This window comes from Nestor notabilis, unplaced genomic scaffold (assembly GCF_000696875.1).
Source record: "Nestor notabilis isolate BGI_N333 unplaced genomic scaffold, ASM69687v1 scaffold4986, whole genome shotgun sequence".
Lineage (NCBI taxonomy): Eukaryota > Metazoa > Chordata > Aves > Psittaciformes > Psittacidae > Nestor > Nestor notabilis.
In genome coordinates this window covers 16,585-30,050 of record NW_009932234.1, presented here as the reverse complement: position 1 = coordinate 30,050, position 13,466 = coordinate 16,585, and the positions used below count along the sequence as shown (strand labels likewise).

The window sequence follows — 13,466 nt, the reverse complement described above, 5'->3', positions numbered from 1 at the left end:
GCCAGTGTGTTTTTGTCTGGCTTCTTGATCTCATTTGGATTTATAAGAAATATAAGGATAAATGCTGAGGCTGACACACAGGCATTGATTCAGATGTCCCCAAAGTTCCAGACGCCTGTGCCTGAGGTGCAGCCAGAAGAGCTGTACCCATTTGAGCTCCCCTTGCTCCTCCTGCAGGTGATGCAACGCAGACACTACTTTTACACTCAGGTTTGCAGTGATTCCATCACTGGACGTTTTGCCACATCCCCACCTCCTCTGTAGGAGTCTTATTTTGCTACTGAAAGCAAAAGCCTTCCTCTCTTGACTCTCAAATCTGTGCCCTCCTCCTTGATGCCAGCAATGCCTTATGCCCCTCGTTGCCGTCCTTTTGAAGCAAGGTGACAATGTTCCCTTCCTGCCCCACACACTGCATGGCTGGAAATCACATATTAACTGTAACTGAGAGGTGTAATTTGCACTCCTCCAGTTCATTATCTCATGCAAAGCTGCAGAGAGCCCAGGTCAGTGTTAACCCTGCTGCAGGTAGCTGGTTCTTCACAAATACAGTTGGAACTCCACACTAAAAGGAATGCCTGGTGAGTAAATACACACAAATGCAGTTTAGCTGGAAAACGGCCCTGCATTAAGTGCCCTGCTGTTTGTCATTTACTTAATGGACAACCTTCAGCCTCATGCAGTAAAAAAGGAGGAAATCCATCCCGACTTCACTAGCTGCTCCCATCACCTTTCCCATGCCTGTTCCCACTTCTGAACTGCCTCCTTCCTTGCCTGCTGTTTCCAGGATCTTAGCCCATTTAAGATGGCTGTTTCAGTACTGACTCAGTCTACGTTCCTGTGTGTGAGCACAGGTCCCCTTCAGCTGGGATGCCCTGGCAGTTCCTTTGGTGTCCCTGTCAGCGAGGTGCAGCCCAATGTGTTCTGGTGACCTAAGGGTCTAATGCACTTGCTGTTATGTTAGCTAGCTCTCAGAGATATGCTGGGGACATCTCTCCATCTCTGTGCTAAGGAAAGGTATCACATCAGTGTCCTATTTCTGTCATGTTCTCAACACTGTAGAAATCCCAAGGCTGAGTCGTACTGACTTGCGTTTGCTTTGGCTCAGGAGATTCTTGCCCAGGGATATTGCAAAGTTTTCCAATAAGATTTTCCTCCCTGTTTTGCCTGATCCCCACCCCCCACAAGGCAGCACCTTATTCTGTTTCCCAAAAAAAAACAAAGCAAGCACAAACCACTTACTTAATGTATGTATTGGCATTTCCCTCTGGAAAGACATACGGATGTTTCTTCCGGAAGACATGTCCGACGCGGCTGCAGGGGATGATTTCCAGGCTCCCTCCACACATCCACACACGGAAGGAGATTTCTACAAAAGAAGCAACTTCAGCATCTTGTCTTTCTGTCCTAGAGCAGGCTGCAGTCTGGTGTTACCTCTCACTTCATCCTCTGCCACATTAAATTGAGGTAAATCAATTACCAGAGGGGCTTTCCTAGGCACAACTGCCTTAAAAGTGTATTTCAAAGCTTATTGTGGGCTGTTTGAAGTCAGTGCACTTGAAACCTGCCTGCAGCACACAGGTGCCATCACAATAGCAAGAGGGAGATAGTAAATAGGTCCCTTTTCATGCAGCCCACTTACATTGCAGCATCATCTTGCCAGTTTTGTGCTCTCCTAATTACTTCTGCACTGCTTATTTCAGAGTCACTTCCCTCCAAAGGGCTGTCGAGTTCACCAGGAGACACCATGAATTCAGTTTATTAAAGACTACGGTAGTCATTATCTTTATGAATCTACCATTGATTGCACAAAATGAACAGAGAGCTGTGTATCCGTCACCTGTTCCAAAATGAACAGGAGCTTACCCTGCCCAGCATGACTTCGAGCTGTGGTCCAACAAGGCACACACCTTAACAAAGGTTGATGGTGGGAGGGATTATTCCAAAAATCTGGATAAGCTGTCAGTACAGGAAATGTCTCATAGCTGTCCCAAGCCACTCTCTGGCTAATCCATGGGAAATTCTCAAGGAAAACAAGCTTGTGGCACAATTGACACCAGAAGTTATAGGGCTCCTGGCAGGGAGTTGGATGAAATCCTAGCTGGCAAGGTAGGACAGGTGAGCAGAATGGCTGATCTAATGGGTCCATCTGGTCTTAACGCCTGTGAAGCTGTGAATCTGCAGCTACGTTGTCAGACAGTCATGCTTAGACAGAGCCAGCACAGTAAAGAAATAAAGTTAAAAAGGCTTCTGCAGTCCTTTGCATCCTACTTTATCATCTGCTGACAGTATAAAGCTGTATGTAGCATGTACCTACTCCAAAGCTACAAATACTTTTTCACTCCCCACACAAAGACAGTCAGACAGGAGGACACCCCTTGTCTTTGTCAGCTTGTGCTCTCAGCAGTCCCCTCACATATGCCAGCACAAGGATGTGCTTCCAGGTCGGATGCTGGCAAGACTAATGCCTGTGGCAGGAATACTATTTGTGCAGCACAGACAGCACTTCTACTCTTCCAACACAGATACTGCTGGCCCACAAAGCTGCCATCCCTCCAAAACCAACTCACAGTTCCAGGGAGCAAAGGAGAATTGTAGCCTGGACCTCCAGAGCCTCCTCAGCACACATGGCTCAGAGTGGGAGCCAGATTCACATCACTTCTATCCCTTCTCCCAGCATGCCCGCCTGCTCCTGAGCTGATGGGAACAGGAGGCTGGCATGGCCACAAAGCCCTCTTGCCTTGATACCCAGGTCCCAGGTTCAAGGCTTGAGCCCATCCCCAACAGCTGGCTCTGGCAGAAAGGTCCAGCAAAGGCTGGGGTAGGAAAGCACAGCAGGGAGGAGTATTTTTTCCCCTTCACTGCTGTGTTTACAGGCAAGAGCCACAGCAGCAGCTGGAGCCTCACCACTTTCCCCAGTGCTGGCTATTAACAGGCCAATAAAATGTGCCCTTGTGCCATGTCCTGGTGCTATATTGGGAGCAACCTTAATCACAGCTGCAGGGAAATGAGATTACAGCAGGAGGCAGCTGCTCTAAGCTGCTGTGCTTGGATCCCCTCGCACGTGGCTGTTGCTGTCATTCGCCTCTGTGTCACAGCTCTGTCCGCACCGCCAGCACTGCTCTGTAAATCAGAAGGGTGCCTGATAAAAGGGGACAATGAGCAGAGCAGCTGTGAAGCACAAAGTGGCTGCTGTGATGTGCTTTCCCCTCCTCTGGTCCTTCTGCTCAGCCTGAAGCACTACAAGGGAAAGACTTGTACCATTCAGTCCTTGCCTGCTCTGAATTTAAAGCCTAATGAAGAGGTGGACTGAGATGATCTCTGTGAACTGGAATGAGAACACAGTGCTGGGGAGGCAGGAGATGGTGAGGAGTCTGAGATCTCTGCTTCGGACATGTTGCACCCTGCAGACCCTGTTCCAGTTCCAGCAGAAGCAATTAAAGCACAGGTTTTGGCACGTAGGGATGACCCATGGAGCCATCTGTGGCAGCTAAAAAGCAAGGTCTTCAGACAGGCAGCCAAGAGCTAAATGCCTTGAGATGAGGTAAACTGGGGCACCGCTGAAGGCAGGGCATGGGTCAGCTCAGAGAAGCCAGAGGAGCAGAAACCAAGAGTGTTTCACCTGACCCTTGAGAGCTGTCCCCAGTGTGGGTGGCAGCTCCAAGCAACCCCCAGGAGAGATGTGAGCAGTAGAACTGGGCTTGGCCTTAGCTGGGCAAAATACCTTTAGCACTTCTTGCTGTTCTGCAAGTCCTTCTGCCATTGCTCATCAACTTGTCTAGAGGGGATTAAGTAAATTCAAGCAGCAAAACACCTACAGTGTCCTCCTCCCAACCCAAACACACTCGCTTTTGTTTTGCCTGAAGTCTCCAGCCCCCTCTAGCTGCCCAGTCAATAACACCAAAGGCAGCAGCGATGCTCCCCAGGACCAGAGTCCTGCATCCCCTCAAGACTAAGCTACCAGAAAAAGCAGGATTCACTATAGATGCCCAAAACAAACACCTGCAGGTCAGCTCCTGCTCTCTGTCACCCACCCAGGACTGACCAGGGCCAGCAGGGTCCCAGCTGCCCTTGCCTGTGTGCTAAGGAGAGGTGGAACACGCTGCCCTTGATGGGCATCAGCTTTGAACCAGGCACACTCCTACTCTCAGGATGATGGGCAGGATGGGATCTGCCCTGCTGCTACGCAGACCTGCACTTTTCTGTTGCAGTTAACCTGCCTAGCTTCCCTTTGTCACACCATCCTGAGGCAGCGTTACACCCTGCAGCACAGCCAGGACCAGCCTTCTGGGGCATAGCACCAGTAAGGCAAACATCATGCTACGTAGGATGGGCTATAACCACAAGCAAGGAGCACAATGCCTGCTGATACAGGGCACTAGACAAGCTGCCTGGATGGAGCTTCTCTGGAGGGCAGGCTGCCCTGTCACTGTTCGTCTCCCAGGAGCAGCTCAGGCTGGCTGCTGTCAGAGATGAATGATGAGCAGACGTGGGCAGCAGGTCAGGCACTGTGCAGCAGTCCCTCTCCTCCTATCTAGTTCCCTTCTTGAGCGCTTTGTTTGGGCCACTGATCCAGCGCTCCGTTCCCAGTTTTGCTCTGAGCCACCCCACTCAGAGGAGCAGATGCTTTGAGTCAGTGCGGTGGCAAGACACCCACCCACAGAGAGAAAGCACGAAGGAGTGAGATCCTACTGCATAACGAGATATAAATAAATAAAATATGCTAGAGGAAAAGGCATGTGAAGGAAACAACTGTGCCAGGCAGCGGATGGGTTACTGCAAGGCGGCAGCATCTGTTCCCTTGGATGACTGACAGCATTGCAGTATGTGTTAAGACACAGGATCCTTCCTTCCTTGCTAGCCATACTCCCCAGAGGTGTGAGCTATTAAAACCAGGTTCTGATCTGTCTCCCTGACATCAAGTACCTCCCCCTTCTTTCATGGATACAATCTATTGCTCTGACCTGCAGCATCGTTATGGCTTCAAGGAGAGAACAGCCCAGCTCCGCTTGATATGGGGGACAGGATAATGGGCAGAGGTGACTGAATTTAGGTCAGCTCTTAACCTGTTTGTTTACATGCAGGAAAGTGATAGTGTGAAGAAAAGCCTGGCAATGCTCAGCCATCTAGTGATACAGGAATGGAAAAGTAGCCATGTCACTTTGCTTGCAGCATGCCAATGGAGCTCCTGTTGCAAGCACTCTGCAAATTCAGGGAGGTAATGATATCTCAGTACATAGTTTTGAAATGCTGTCGTCAGACAATGGAATAAAACACATCTTTGCTTTATTAATGAGAAAAATAAGATCAGGAAGGAATAGGAGTGTGCGCTTCGTGTTCTCATCTGTTGGTAATACCAAAGCTGAAAAAACTGTGATTCATGTATAGAAAAATCAAAGCAGCATGGAAAGCAGAGAGTACAAACAATTGCTCACTCCCTATCATTCGTGGTTGTTGGGTCCCTTACTCACCTGATACAGTAACCTATGAATGCAAGTGAGGGAAACCACGCAGAGCATTCAAAGCGAAGTTCAAAATGACCTTGTATTCAGCTGGCATAACTCAGGAAGAGAAGCCAACACAGCAAGGTGTAGGAGGAAGACGAGTGACTCACCGAAATTCTCCCCACCCCAGATGTCCATGGCACTGTCGTACTTCCCCAGGTGGTTGAACCAGGCTTTGTCAATCACAAACAGCCCTCCAGCAATGATGGGAGTCCTGCAGAATAGGTAATGGAAGAGAAGGGACACTCTCAAACACTGCTGCAGCACCTGGATGCACAGAAGCACCCCTTCCCTTTGCCTCCTCTTCCATCATCAGGACATTACCTAGGTATCTCCTTCTCACCAAACAAGGACAACAACCCTCGAAAAGCATCTGAGCCTTTCTTACAGCTGCCTTGGCATTTTGCTGTCAATCATAAATTGCCTGGCACTTAATGACTGGCTAATGCACCCGTCAGCACAACTCCTACAGGCCCTAAGTTCACAGCCCTGATTGTAGGCTTCAGCATCAAAAATGCACTTAGCGCTCAGGGGGTTACTCACTCAAACGGGCTTTTTTGCCTGGAGCCAGCCTATTAAGAGCACCATTCCACTGGGGAGGGGAAGGCAGAGCCAATTCAGAAGGGCTTTTTAAAAGCCATCACTGGCTGCATGATCTTTATTTCAAGATAGGGTTATTTTTCATTCTTTGGATTAGCTAAGAAAACTGCACAGACGTGGTCCGTGGAGGAGGGGAGGGCAGACCCAGAAGATAGCCTGAGACTTGCCATTCAGCACAAGTCCTTCCATGCTGGTGTACAGTGTGGGTGCCTTAGCGTAGGCTTGGGAGGAGCTGGGGTGACTGCTGCACCCAGGCTAGTCTCCACAGTGCCCTACATGGTAGGACAACCAGGAATGCAAGGTAAGCCTTTGGGAAGCCAGTGACAGCTCCTGCTAACAGCAGTATGCTATGGAGAAGCAGTGCTGGACTAGACATTCACATTTATATCAAGTAGGGTGAGGGCACTGCCTTATTTTTAAGTGATTGTTGAGCTGAGAGAAGCAGGAGTGTGGAGCACTGAGCTTTTTCCCTAATCCTGTTCAGCAAACCATAGACTCCTTCTACCTTTGTAGCACCCTCTATTTTTGAGAGGTGAAGCTGTACTGCAAAACCCAAGCCAAGCTAACCCAGGTATTAGAAGTTCAGAACTGTCCTGGAAGGAGTATCACACTGCTATGGTGCATGGTGACACACATAACGTGTCAGAGGAGATGCCTGTCCTGTCCCACGTTCCTCAGGTGCCTCCTTCCCCCTCTTGACTTACTTAATGGGTTCGGTGGGATCAAGTCGTTTGGCTTTCTGCTCTGGGGAAAGCTGCTCCCATTTGAAATGCAGACTCCAGTCAAAACCTAAAACCACAGTAAAGAAGTACCATGGGGAAATTAGAAATGGGTATGAATTAGGAAGCAATGCAGGCTGCAGAAGCCATGTTTGATGGAGTATTTTCCCCACTTTCAAATTACTTAAGCCATGGAGATGCAGCTCTTGGGAGAAGAGTCCAATGACTAACATATTTTACTACTGCATATGAACCAGAAACAACATACTGCATTACGATTGCAAAGGCCAGCACTTCGAAGGCAGGAAAAGTCAGAATTAAAGCTGCTGCTGAAACCTCACTTTGTTCCCTTGTGCACACAGATACACGCTCTGATGGATATTGTGTGCTACAAATAGCACAGGCATACTAATGGGCACTAAAGTTGCATCCTCCATTTGTTGCCTAGACATCGCCCATCTCCTTTTGTCAGCAGCCCAGCTTTCAGTGCTGCCAAGGGTGACTTCCAGATGACCCTTGTTTCCTGCTTGACCGCCTTACCCACTGTAGCAAGCACCATTCCTTACCTGTCTCTAAAATAGCCTGAAAACAGCCAGTGGGGAGCACTGAGGAGTGCTAATGTGCTTTTCGCTAGATAGCAGGAGGCAGCTGTGTGGTGCAGAGCCACCAGCTCCTCAGGCCAGTGCACGTTCACACCATGGGATGGATACCCATGAGGCATGCACATGGCTTGGACTTACCTCCTCTGAGGTCTGAGGAAGCTGCAACATAGGCAAAAGTGTCCAAGTTGATGATGTCGATAATGGGGCTGACCACTCGGGTGGGATTCTGGAAAGCAGAAGAAGACCCATGACTTCAGATCAGACCACTCAAATTGGTCCAGGGATGCTCTAAATGTCTAGGAACACCAGGTGGCTGAAAATGTTGGTGTTACTCAGGTTTGTCAGGGCCAAGTGCCCATCACTGACTCCTCTTCCTCAGCCATCAAATCCATTGCTGGGAGCCAGGGGTATGCTAGCAAGAGAGGTTGGGAAAGCAGGCACTGTCCCTCCCCAGAAAGAGGACTGCATGCTGCTGGGCTGCTGAGCTAGCAGCTCTCTCTGGCTTCAGCTTCACCCCCAGCCTTTCCCTCTGCAGGCTGTGCATCTACTTGAAGCCCAGCTCAGTTGGATGCAAAGCTCCATCTGCTTTCTGCAAATTCAGCAATGTATTCCCCTTTTGCCTCCCTTAAATATGTTTTATTGGATTTCAGAAGTCAGGTGACAAACAGACAGTGGAACCAACAGAGGAAAACCATATGCAGGCAGGTGAGCAGCTTAAATAGAGGTATTTTTTAAACGTACAAACTATGGGGATACAGTCAGAGTTTTGCCAATGGTACAAAAGGGTTAAAAAGAAAGACCTGAATTATTTAACATATTTAGTGGTGTTTTAATGAACATCTTGTTACGGGCAGAGATTATACGAACAGTTATGAACAAAAAGATCTACAGGAGGAAGAGACTCTGACAGCTTTCACTGGTCTCTTATCTCTCTTTTTCCTTTTAAAAATCCCAAACTCCAATTATAGCTCATACTTCAAGCTTTCATCCTGGCCATATCAAATTGTTTTTCACAGCCATGCAAAGGAAAGCATCTGAGCACCACGGGCTTGCGCTCTCGCTTAGAAAAGACTTTGTTTTAGAAATTACTCCTAATAAAGAAGTATTCAACTGCAACTGTAGGAAGAAGCAATCAAAGGCCATGAGCTAGGAGCTGGGCTAGAGCTCAGGTTTTCCAAATAAGAATGATGAACAGTTGGTATTTCCATAACAACCTCATGTCAGGGGTCTTAACATGACTTTCTGCAAGGCAAACGTCTTACTGAAAGGGCAAGCTGTGCTGTACCTACATACTGCATTGGGAAACTCAGGTCATGTCCAAGTGCAATCAGCCTTTCAAACCCACCCTAGCTGCTGCACAGTGCCCCCTCCCCCCGTATAGCCAAGTATCCTTTAGTTGCCAGAGGTAAGGGGAAAGGTTTTAAGCAAACCATCCACTTTGCATGCTGAACATTGCAGGGAAAGGATCATATCTACTCATTTAAAACTTGCCCCTCAAGCATCTTCCATTCCTACTGATTGCATGGCACACCTTCATGAAAGAAAATCCCCTTTACATTTTAGCTGAAAGCATTACTGCAACAAGCTAGCCTTCAGCAGTGCAACCTTCCCCTGCCTCACTTTCCCTGCCACTTCCTGAGCACGTTTATATTTACTCAGCTTTCATGAAGGTCTTGCTGACCCTCTAAAGAAAAGCCCAGCATGCTCAAGAGCACAGTGCTGTTGCTATGATTTATTTTGGGCTGAGCACCAGACCAGGCAGCTTCACCCTTCTGGGGTTTTTAATACCCTGCCGTGCCAGGGCATGTTAATATTAACAACATCTCAATCTTCAATCCTCTTTTGCATGAAATTCTCGGAAACCTGAGAATTCGCTTTTCCAACACACTTCTCAAATGAATCAGATTATGGAACTAAATGAACAGGCTAAAACTCTGAAAGTGATCCTGAAGACAACGGATACATTTTAACCTTTGAAAAGAACCTCGACTCCAGTTTGTCTCCCAACCTCTATATCATGACCTTGTAATGGTCAACAGAAAGGGCCATGGTTATTCCTATGGCCCCACAGCAGAATTAGGTAAAGTAAGAGAGTCAGGCTGCCTCTCATCTATCCCAGGAGAGCACCAAACTGGAAGTGGGTGGACACCATCCATTGGTTCATCCTACTGCCTTTTGCAAATCCCATTTTGGGGTGAGCTTATTCAGTCATACTGCAAAAACGCCTTGGGCTGGATAATTACATTTTCTGAGGAGTTATTCAGTGGAAATGCACTGTTAATGGCTTTATTTTTTCCTTAAGTAAAAACAAGAGCCTGTGCCCACGCGCTCACAATCATATGCTTGCAAACACGCTGGTGCAAAACACCCACTATTACTGTTGCTCCCTGGAACATGCACCCTCCAAGACACAGGTCTGATGCTCTCTCTTCCCTCACATGCCATCACTTGTCTTACACTTTCTAGTCTTGCTTGTTTCCAAAACCATAAGCTTGGCATGTGCTGCCTACACCTGAAAGTGAGTGTCAGCCTGCAGCAGATGCCATGGGCTGGTAGAAAAGCTCAGCGTGGGGCTTGAGGGGCACCTTTACATGGGTGCACGGTGGCACATACAGGCCCTGATGTTTCCCACCATGGAAAGCTACAGGAATAGCTGCTCTGGCTGTGCAAATAAAAGCTCTTGGTGGCGGTGAAAATGTTGGTGGCGAAAGTGAGCTTCGAGGTGCTCACTGCTCCTTTGCTTGAAACTTAAATCACATTTGCTTGGAACTTTAATCACACGAAGCAAGCTGTTCCCAGGAGTAACACAGTAAGAAAATGCTCTTTCTAGGCAGCTGATGCTCACCGGAGCAGTCGGACAAGGAAGCCATCTCTTTAGCACAGCCTGAAGGTGGCAGCAGTAACATTTCATACACTTCATTGATCAATATTTTAACCCTGATGGAAGAAATGGGTATAGTGGGCCTGGGAAGAAGGAAACGGAGGACTCTGCCCTTATCCTGCAGCTTTTGCAAGCAGTTAAAAAGCAAGCAAGCAGGACCCCACTTGCTTTGCAAGTCCCTCAACACTCTTCGTAGTTAGTCTCCCTTGCTGCCTGAGGCCGCAAGACACAGGGCAGGGTGAGCTTGGAATGAGCAGCAGTGCAAGCTTACAGACTAGACTGCCTTGCTTCCAGTCAGAGAAAGATTTAACCCAGAAGAGCAAATAAGAATTTGTTCATGGAGGTGATGCATGCATTGGATGCTGTACTACCCATGGCACAATGAATTTCCTGTGGCTATTCTGCACATGGCATCCACATTCACCTACCCCACAGGCACTGAATGTGGGGTACAGCCCTGGAGCTGTGCATGAAAGCAGGTCTGCCTGTCCCCTTCCTGCTGCCACTGCTGCCCTTCTGCCAAAACACATCAGAAGCTCTGCCTGGGAAAGAGGCTATTGCTCTGGATATTCCTCACCGACATACAGCAGGGCTTTGGCAGAGAACGAATGAAGCCTGCCTTAGAAAAGCTGAGAGGAACAACTGATGCAGTGAAGTTTAGTGGTACATCTCACCCTGGGTAATGCCAACTACAAGGCTCAAGTGAGGTATCATAGCACATGTTCTCATAATGCCACTGGAGCTGCAATCGATAATGTGAAAGAGCCATTTTCATTATATCACCATCTATCAGCAGCTCTGTGGCCCAGCCTGCAAACTGAGGTTGGGACCTCTCCAGCACGGGCTGCACTATGAGCACCAGCAGTACCAACTGCCCTCAACCACTCCAGAGGGACCTGAGTTAGTGCTGTGTCCCCATTCCCCCTGCCCCATTGTGGCTGCACACAGGGGACGCACAGCCCAGCCAGCACAGCTATCACATATAGAGCTGTGAAAAGCAGGACACCTTGGATGAAGGGCACCATGAACACCAGCTGAGTAGGTTTCTCCATAACCAACCGCCTTGGCTTCCCCTTGGCTCCTCAGCTGACCTTATATCAACATAATTCAGTAGTTTCAGAAGTACTGAGTAATAAATACTAGCAATCAGGAGCCAGAGGAGTAGCAAGGATGGAGGAACAACGCACAGCAAAGGAGCATGCGTCCACGCCGGAGCTAAAGACTTCATCCCCAGTACCATGCCACCAGGTCACCAGTTCAGAGCTCCCTCTGACTCAAGTGACAAGGCACCCAGAGCCTCCATGCACGGATCTGGGGAGACAGTTGCTGGCGGCGAAAGGCGAATGTCACTGTCTGCTCTGAAATCAGCAGAATTTAAATCCTATTAAATCAATTTATTAGTGCTTAATTTGCATGAAATTAAATTCAGCCCCTATTCAAGGAGCCGTCACTCCCTTAAATCATCAGCACTGAGCGTTTTACATGAGCCTAATTAAAAATGCTGCTGAAGCATTGCCCATGTATTCCCCTTTCACCACTCAACATGTGCCTGCCGGTTAGAGCCCCGCTGCACCTCGCCCACCAACTCTCCCTGTTGTGGAGATGGTCCCACCTGGATGCTGGGTGTAGGAAGAGCAGCAAAGGCCATTTTGCACCCCAAAAGCTCATTGCTTCCTTACTCAGATGCCAGCATGCAGTTGGTTTACGGTTGGGTGGTCATGCCCATTAAGAGGGCAGAGGAGGTGGACCTCAGCAATGCAACCCCTGAGGGTGGCCCTGGTCTCTCAGGAACACTCACCTCTTTGATCCTCTGCAGCAGAGGGAGCAGCCAGTCCTTGTTCACCTCACAGTGACTGTCGAGGAAGGTCAGGACTCCTGCTTGTGCCACATCTGCCCCTCTGATTCGGGAGCGGATCAGACCTGTTCAGGAACACACTATGTCAGCTGCCACCCGGATGGCTGGGCAGTATCCCTGGGCTCCTTCAGCATAGTCTTCTGCACTCACACATCTCCTGGGTTTTGACCCACCTAAATCCCATTCAGATAAAACATGGCTTAGGGTCATTGCCTCCTTCCCGGCACTGAAAGGCATGCCAACCATTTCCCAAAGTCACCAAAGAAAACAAAGGGCTCCACCAAGATTAATGGTTTATGGCATTTATGCCAATCCTTAATTTGTACAATTATTTCTGCTGTCACCTTCTGGGACAAAACATGACCCAAAATGCTTTCATAACCCCTGCAGAGAATAAATCTAACATAGATGTAAGTCAGTGGGGAATGAGCTAGGGGAGCCAAGGGTGGGCTTTTCTTAGACTGCAGACTTTTCTCTACTGCACCCCTCTCCATGTTCCAGTGACCCCCAGATCTCTCTTCCACCCGGGGGACACTGATGATGTACATAGAGCTCAATGGTAACACATTTTGGGAAGCACCAAGCAAAGAGGGTTGGCTTCCAAAGTCCTGAGAGCCTGCTTGGCTCTTAAGGGCCCTGACAGTGAATTTAGAGTCCTCTAGAGCTGGAGCTGGATTGCTCTGTGTGTTTGTGAGAGAGAGAAATGAACAATAAGGGAGGTCATAGAAAACAGCTGTACACATGGGTTTCACGTGAGACTCTTTGGCAAGATCACTGCTCTTAAAAGTGCCCTGTTCCTGTTTATACAGGAATCAGCTGGCTTTCCAATGCTCCTCCTGCCTGCTGCCAATGCTCAAGTGAATTGCAACGTAAGAAAGAAGATGGGCCACTGGGAAACGAGGACATGCAGGTTGTTCAAGGGAAGCAGAGCTTCTTGATGAAGGACAACCACCGGTAATACAAGGGGAAATAGGGAAAAATGCAGATAGACAGAAGAGTTTCAGGGAGCAGCCACACATCAGGTCCATGCAGAAGGTCGCTGGCTTTCACGTTAAAATTCCCTAGAGGAAAGGGGTCAAGGAACAGCCTCTGAGCAGGAGGGAGAGGGACAGGAGAAAAAAGCCTGGATGTCCCATATTTCCCTCTGCAACTTCTAAGATCCTGTGAGTAGGCATGGTCTTCTGCACCCACCCCAGCCCTTCCCAAATCCTGTACTAAGGGATACAGCTTCAGTGATGTATTAAGTGAGGCAAGCCCTCCAGGCTGGGTTACCAAATTCCGACTACCTTATAGAGGACCAACACCTGC

At 48.6% G+C, this 13,466-nt stretch overlaps 1 protein-coding gene across 1 annotated transcript in view; it reads right to left on the bottom strand.

Moving 5' to 3' along the window:
- The window catches only part of GALNT14 (polypeptide N-acetylgalactosaminyltransferase 14), a gene marked incomplete at its 5' end in the record, with an annotated part of 38,201 nt that overhangs the window by 11,779 nt on the left and 12,956 nt on the right, over positions 1-13,466 (bottom strand). Inside the window, 5 exons of the mRNA XM_010016265.1 lie at positions 1,240-1,366; positions 5,612-5,715; positions 6,806-6,890; positions 7,561-7,648; positions 12,102-12,223. Coding sequence (XP_010014567.1) covers positions 1,240-1,366; positions 5,612-5,715; positions 6,806-6,890; positions 7,561-7,648; positions 12,102-12,223 — 526 coding nt within the window. The remainder of the gene's footprint in view (positions 1-1,239; positions 1,367-5,611; positions 5,716-6,805; positions 6,891-7,560; positions 7,649-12,101; positions 12,224-13,466) is intronic.